At 56.6% G+C, this 7,542-nt stretch overlaps 1 protein-coding gene across 3 annotated transcripts in view; it reads right to left on the bottom strand.

Moving 5' to 3' along the window:
- Nucleotides 1-1,135: 1,135 nt before the first annotated feature.
- UNK (unkempt family zinc finger) overlaps nucleotides 1,136-7,542 on the bottom strand; it is a 32,971-nt gene continuing 26,564 nt past the window's right edge. For 2 of the 3 annotated variants that reach the window (XM_008566088.1, XM_008566089.1), the window contains exons 12-16: nucleotides 7,012-7,113; nucleotides 6,687-6,875; nucleotides 4,276-4,457; nucleotides 3,481-3,738; nucleotides 1,136-2,664 (exon numbers count right to left, since the gene is read on the bottom strand). In XM_008566088.1, the coding sequence (XP_008564310.1) occupies nucleotides 2,509-2,664; nucleotides 3,481-3,738; nucleotides 4,276-4,457; nucleotides 6,687-6,875; nucleotides 7,012-7,113 (887 nt within the window). In that variant the 3' untranslated portion in view covers nucleotides 1,136-2,508. The remainder of the gene's footprint in view (nucleotides 2,665-3,480; nucleotides 3,739-4,275; nucleotides 4,458-6,686; nucleotides 6,876-7,011; nucleotides 7,114-7,542) is intronic. The other variant, XM_008566090.1, reaches the window with a different exon arrangement.

Here is a 7,542-nt window from a genome sequence, read left to right as displayed (position 1 = left end):
AGCAGAAAGGACAGTTTGGCTAGCTCTATCTGCTGAGAACACCTCTTCCTTAGGACAGCACCTGCCACCTAGAAACTTTCTTAGCAAAATTAAAAAACAAACTCTGTTGTCCTCCTAGAAAATATACTGTTGGCTTACACTGGGGCCTAGACGGCCACCGTCAGTCCACAGAGCCTGCTCTCCAGCCCTCAGGAGACCTTTAGCTGCTCCCACCCTGGGGCCTGGCCCATCCTCATTCCCCCATGCTACAAAGCAGGGAGGTGGGTGTAGGGGTTGCTGATGCAGAAGCAGGGGTGGGGGTGACCAGCATTACTAGTACTTTGGCCATGGGCTTTGAACATATCACATTCTACCACATGAATTTCTGTGGTTGCTGCCCAGGACTGGGGCCTGTTCCTGCAGCACCATGAGCAGGGCCTCTCAGGGATGCAGGTTGAGGCTGAGTGGCTGCTCTAGACAGCAAAGCTTAGAGTAGCTGGGCCCCAGCCTTGCCGGGGCAAGTGGCCCCTGTGCACTGGGCGTCGGAACCTGAGGCCCAGTCATCATTCTAGCTGTGTGACCCTGGATGAGTCGCTTAACTCCTGCGTTAACCTCTGCATCTGTACAAGATGACAGGAGGCTGAAGTTAGATAAGATGATCTCCAAGGCCCCTTTCAGCTGCAAACCTGAGACCATACACAAAGAGGATGCCACAAGGGTGTGTTTCTCACCCCACCTCACAGCCCAGCTAGGAGCAGGGGGTGGGAGGTCAGGGCTCTTCAAACCTGGGCCCCTCATCCCTCGGGACAGGGTGGGGTGAGGTGGGGGAAAGCAGGACACTTCCTGTGGGCCCCACTGGCAAATCTGTCTGTTCCTCTGAGAAACAAGTAGGGTCCCTGTTGCCTTTTAGTAAACACCAACAATAAGTAAACCAATCATAGCTGGCAGCACAGCCCAGAACAGAAGAAGCGTAGGGGCTGGGAGGTCTCTGTGTCTGAGGCTAAAGGTCCCCACAGGCCTGGGGCAGTGAGGGCCTGGAGCTGCCTGTGGGCCTGGGTGGGTCTAGGGAGCCCAGGCCTCTGCGGCCTCTTGGCTCAGAGGCCTCATTCAGGCCCCCACTTCCCCTCCCCCCATGTAAACAAGCTACCACTGCAAGTTTGTATTTTATTTCCAATAGGTTTGGAGCTTTGTTGATTTTTGCATTTTTGTAAAAAAGGAAAAAGTTTTCACTTAATTCATTGAAAGCCCTTTCGTGCTGAGCACAAGGGAGGGCCTGGGCCTGGGCCTGGGCCAGACCCTTCGCAGCCCTCTTGCTCCCGCCCCAGACACCCAATGCTGGGAGCGGGGCTCACTTCCCTCCGCCCACTCTGCCCTCCCGCCCCTGCTGCATCTCTCTATACAGAACAATTTTTAAAATGGAAGCTAAGACAATATACACGGGACAGGCACGCACACACATGCACACAGGCGCCTGCCCACAATGGGACAGGGCGTCAGCTGCACTCTGAGAGCACCAAGGAATGCATCCAGAGCCCTCCTGGAGAGGAGGGCAGGGCCTGAGCCCCCCTTGGTCCTCAGTCCGCACTCCTCCCTACCACTTGCCCTGCTAGCTGCCAGAGGAGGGGCGGACAGCACGGAGCGCCGTGCCAGAGAGGGGAGGGGGCAGGGACAGCTGAGGGCAGCTGGGGGTCATAGAAAGGGCACTGCCAGCCTGGGAGGTGGCCCTGGGGCCAGGGAGGCTATTCTGGGGAGTCTAGGGGGAGAGGACCGAGGGTGGACCCCAGGCTTCAGGAACCTGAGGAAGAGAACTCCTGGGCCTTGCCCCTTGAGGAGCTTCAAGGGCCCAGATGTTGGGAATGGGGCTGGCCCTGTGGCTCTGGCCCGCCAGCCCTGCTCTTCTCCCCAGGCCTAAACACATTTGGTAAACCTAGGAGCTAGGCTGGTTTAGACCCCAACACACCCCATCAGACCTCCCAGAGGCCCTCACAGCTGGGAACCAGGTCTGCCCTGGCAGACCTGAGTCTTCCACACCCCTGACACTTGCCCTGGCCTGGGGAGGCAGGGTGAGCAGGGCCTGCCCTGAAGGCTTCTCCCCTCCCCTCAGCCCCTGCCAGCTTCCCACCCTTCCCTGCTCAGGCCCCAGGAAGAAGTTAAAAATAGTTAGTTCCTATGTAAAAAAGACATATTCTCTGCCAAAAGACCAGTGGGAGAAGAGGGGACTTTGTTTCCACAGTTGGAAGGGTAGGGAGTGGGCAGGGGAGGACTGCAAAATAGTTTTTTTCTTTTAAAAAGTGCTTGGTAAGTCTTTTTTAAAGTGTGTGTCTATATCTATATACAGATATACACACAGACACTGTTCACACGCTGGCCATCCACGCATACCTGCACACATACAGAAATGTATACATATACAGAATCATATACATATACATACATACATACATACATACATATATATATATATATATATACACTTTAAAAAAGTCCTAGATGAGAAGATCTGGGCCAGGCCGGGCCAGGCCTGCAGCGTCACGACTGGAGGGCATGGGCCCGGCCGGGCTGGCAGACAGGGCACTCGCTGCCCTCGGCACAGAGCTCGCACAGCACAGCGTGTTGGCATGGCAGCACCGCCCGGTTCTGCTCCTGACACTTAAGGCATTTCACGGACTGCATGTGGAACACGGCCTGCAGGGAAAGTGACATGGTGGTCACTGGCCTGGTCTCTGCTGCCAGCCTGGCCCTGACTTGAACAAGGAGTTACCCCTGGGCTGGGAGGGGAAGCTGGGACCCAGAACTCAACAGCGTGCTGACAGGAGACAGCTGTGAGAGAGCAGAGTTGGGCCGTCAGCTCCAGGCTCCCTACTGCTGCTGTCAGCTGCCCTAGCTTAGTGGGGGCGTCACCAGGTTGCCACAGCTCCCATCTCTGAGGGCTTTTCCTCACAGAGGCTTCTGCCTCTCCTCTCATTTGATCTTGAAATGACCTGAAGTCATTAAATGAGAAAAATGAGGCCTAGAGAGGACCGTGACGTGCTCAGGGTTGCATGGCCACATCTGGGGGACTGGCTGCCGAATGCCTAGTGAAGGAGAAAAAAACGCTCTTTCTGCTGTGCCATGCTGCTCCTGGGGACCCAGCAGGGCACCTGGGAATGCAGACAGGGCAGCCCTAGGAGCCAGAGCCATGTGGAATGTCTGCTGGTATGTGCAGAGCTTATAAAAGGATGCCACTTAGGGCCCAGACATATTAACGCAGCTCAGGTCACATCTGCCCTCAAAAGTGCTGGGCTGGGCACTGCTGCCCCTCAGCCCGCAGCTTTCTCACCTCCATGACTGCTTCTCTTCCTTGCCCTGTCCCAGCAGGCTGGCATTTCAGTGTCGGCCCAGTGCTCAGCAGAGGCTCTCAGGATGGTGGCTGTGCTGAAGCAGCCTGGACTGCGTCAGAGTCAGTGCTGGCTAAGGCCACTGTGCATCCCCACCCAGTGCTCCCTGACCTTCTGGGCTAACCTTTTCTACTTGCTCCAGGTGGGCCCGCAGCTGCTTCTGGAGGGAGTAGAGGGTGGCGAGCGGGAGTGCCTCCAGGTCTGAGAAGGCGGGCAGGGCCTGGGGGTCAGGCACCGAGTGCAGCCGCTCCAGCTCCTCCTGGAGCTTCTTCACCTGCACCTCCAGCGCGTCCCGCTGCTCCCGGGCCAACTCGCACTCGGCACCGGCTGCGCTGGCCCGCTCACTGGCCTCTTCCGCCTCCTTCTTCCAGGCATCACAAGCCTGTGGGCCCAACATGCAGCACCTCATCACAATGGCCCCTGCCCCTGCCCCGTTCCCCCAGAGAGTATCTCTGAAGCCTGTCTAGACCACTCTAACTGCAGGGTCTGCTGGGAAGCTGGGACAGCTGTCTGGGGAGCAGGACAGGGAAGAGAGGACCTGGAGGAGACCCTCCCTCTGTGGGCAGGGAAGTGCTTGCATCCGGGCCAACACCCCCAGGGGCAGCCAGGCTGCAGTGAGATAGAAGGCCCATCTCAGAACCTAAAACCCTGGAGAGTCAGGGCTTCGAGGAAGAAGCAAGTGGTCCTTGGACTAGACTTCACCAGTGGCTCACAGAGAGAGTTCGAGGCCTGCAATGCCAGCCACCCCAGGGTCCTGCCTGGCAAGGCAAATCCTCCCATGAGGGGAGAGAGGGAGCAAAACTGAGTTTCTGCTGTTCTTCAGGCGTCTGTTCTCTCCACCCGTGCCCACTCTGTGGAGGACGGCTTGGGCTGCATGGCACTAGGCACAGGGAAGGCAGGTGGGCGTGGGGCCCAGTACCTGCTTGGCCTGCTTCCAGGACTCCTCCCACTGCTTGATGGTGCCGTTGGCTTCATCTAGCTCTTGCCGAAGCCGGGCCAGCTCAGCAGCCCCTGGCCCTGACAGGAAGGCAGGGGAAGTGCCCGGGGAGAAGCTTCCGGAGGCAAAGTGCTCCCAGATGCTGCTGTTCATTCCGTTCAGACCTGCCCCAGGGAGGGGAGGAATGTCAGCGCTGGAGGGCTCTGGGCCCAGGCCCTGGCCAGCGCTGCCGGGGGCGCTTACAGGGGCTGGCTGTACACTACTGTGTGTGCGAGGCTCCAGCAATGAAAAGATGGGGGATTTTGCCAGGACAGAACAGACTGTGAAGATGCCGTGGTCTGAATCAGACCTAAACTGTAGTGCCACCTGCTACTTATTAGCTGCCACTTAACTTCTGAGTCTCAGCATCCTCATCTGTAAAACGGGGCTCCCATCACTCGCCTCATGGGTGACTCGGGGGCTCAGGAAGCACTATATAGGCGAGCAGTCTGCAGGCCTCTGCTGGTGGCCGTTTATGATCATGATTTCACTTTTAGGCTAGAGCTCAGGGAGCCTTCTTGCACCCTGATATGAGGCCCAGGAGGAGATATAGAAGAAAAGAAACAGGCCAGAGCCTCATATGATGGCAGAACTGGAGCGGGAAGAGCTCAAGGAGCCTTGGATCCATCCCCCTTGTTTTACAGACGAGGACACTGAAATAAAATGTGTTGCTAAGAATCACACAAATAGTAAGTGGACAGGACACAGCTGGGTGTCTCACTCCAAGGGCCTACTCTTTCCAGTGAGCTAAGCTGTTTGCTCATTCCCTCTCCCCCAGCTGACACCCCCATTTGCTCACTCCTTCGGCAGATGCTCACTGTACCATGTGCCCTGCTCCGTGGCCCCAGGGCAGCCAGTCTCCCTGAGGGGGACCCGCACCTACCTCTGCCCTCACTTTGCCCACGTATATTATTCCAGTGATTTTTTCTTTGCTCCCCCTTCCATCCAGCAGGATGTTCCAGAACCAAATTTAAGACATTCTGTCCTCTGAGCAACACTAGTGCACCAATACGTGAGGGGCGGTGTTCTAGAAGCCCATCACTCTGACCCAGAGGAGGGACCTCAGGATCACTGCACTGACATGACACTGACCTAGCAGCAAGTTCTGCCCCCCTTGCCCATCTCTCCTCCTTGCTTAGGTGGCATTTACTCTTAGAGAGGAGCTGCTTCCTCAGAGACGGCCCTCTCGGCCATCCGGTCCAGGTTATTCTAAGTTAAGATTCCAATGTCTGCACCTCTGCCTCTCTCACTGACCATGGCTCCATGACAGCAGGGACCCTTGAGCTCACTCTTGTATTATACAACTGTGCTCAATAATCACATGGTGAAGGAATAACATGTGGCCAGTAAGGAGGACTAGGTCAAAATGCCTCCAGAATATGGGGCAAGTCAGAAAAATTTAACAGTAAGCATCTGAAGCTGGCACAATCACCATAAAACAGACAATGGCCTCTTCAAAACTGGAAAGGTGCTAAGAAATCCATGTGCTGCCCTGATCTTGGGAATGAGATTAGGGAAGCTCCCAAACCTGAGTGTAACATAAAAGGAAGGGCTCTCAGTCCCTTGGTCTGATCAGGATGCACAGTGACGGCAGGGGAGGGCATTTCTGGTCTTTTCCAATAGCTGCTGGGAGAGCAGGAAGTGAGAGGGGCAGCCACTGTGTACTGAGAGGCAGGGTGTTGGGCGCTGTGCTAAGTGCTTTATGTCCATTCCTCAGAACAATCCTGTAGGCCCCCACACAAAAGGAGATGAGCCACCTGCCCATAGTGGCCAAGCCTATAGGTTTCCGTGTCACACTTCTAGCCACTACACCTGCAGTGCCCTCTGGAACCCCCAGTCCACACCAGTCTAATTCTGTGTTGGGCAAACGGCCTTCTGGGTTAGATCTAGGTCTCCCTGGTGCCTATGCCTGCGAGGAAGGGCACCCCGAGCCTAGTGTGAGTGTGTTCTGACTTCTCCCTTGGAGCTTGGGTGACTGGGCAAAGCTGAACCACACTGTGATGAAGTGCAGCCCTCAGCCCTGGCGACTCGGAGACTGCTGCTCTCATGGCCCAGGCCCTGGGCCTGGCGCTTCACTCACACCATTCTGTATAATCCTCACAGCAATCTCAAGAGGTGGGTGCTGTCATTACACCCATTTCGCAGCAGAGGACACTAGGGCAGAGAAGCTAAATCATTTGCCCAGGGTCACACAGGTAGAGCTGATACAGCAGGAGCCTGACTCTGCCTCCTTGCCCAAAGCCCCTGCTTTAGCCTCTAGCCTGGGTGACTGGCCGTGGACAGCGCAGCCAAAGGCAGGTTCTAAGCCCGGGTTCCCACCCCAGGTCTCCTCAGTGAACCACACCCTCTCTTACCCAAAGATCCATGTGATGCTGAAGTCCCCAAAAATGTGTTTTCTGACTGGCTCAGGTGGCCTTGGGGCTGTTGCAGGAAGTGTGAGGAAAGGCTGACAGGAGGGGATGGGGATGCTGAGTGGAAGGAGGCAGAGCTGCCCAGGGAGCCAGGGATGTTCACAGGTGCAGAGCTCTGCAGCAAACTGCCACCTGCAAGAGAGGCCCAGGAAGACGGGCTGGGTGAGAGCAGCACAAGCTCCATGCACCACATCGAGCAGGGGACCCAGGCCAGGCAGGACCCCTGGGAGCCCCCCCCGGGCCACCCTGCCCATCCACTACCCAGTACCAATTGTGATGCTGCCTGGGTGGGGCACTGTGCTGTTATCAAAAGTCTTCTCCAGAGCGGCCACCCCAAACTCGTTTAGGTCCAGATCATCCAAAGCAGATTCTAGGGACAGAGTGATCAGGACGTGAGTCCCCCTGCCTCCCGGGGCCCACATCCCAGGGTCCAGACCCCACCTAACCTTCACCACCTCCCCCCCTCCCCCGCTCCTGCTGCATCTTCAAGCTTAAGCCACACTGGACCTGTGCTCTCTCAAGCCTCTGTGCCTTTGCTGCTCCCTCTGTCAACATTGACCCCTGGGGCTGTCTGCCAGTGAAGTCAGGCCCAAATGTCTCTCCTTTCTGAAGCCTTCTTTGATACTCCCAGGAGGAATCAAGTCCCAATCCAGGGTCCCTGTCTCTGACAGGTCTTGCCTCCTGATGATGCAGCCCATGGGTCTCACCCCTGAGTTGAGGGTGGGCAGGTCTCTATGCCCTCAGCAGCTAATGCATGTAGGTTTTCTGCCCTCTGCTAAACTGGACTGGGAGGGTAGAA

This window comes from Galeopterus variegatus, unplaced genomic scaffold, assembly GCF_000696425.1.
Source record: "Galeopterus variegatus unplaced genomic scaffold, G_variegatus-3.0.2 Scaffold219, whole genome shotgun sequence".
In the NCBI taxonomy this organism is placed as follows: Eukaryota; Metazoa; Chordata; class Mammalia; order Dermoptera; family Cynocephalidae; genus Galeopterus; species Galeopterus variegatus.
This window is presented reverse-complemented; position numbering and strand designations above follow the sequence as displayed.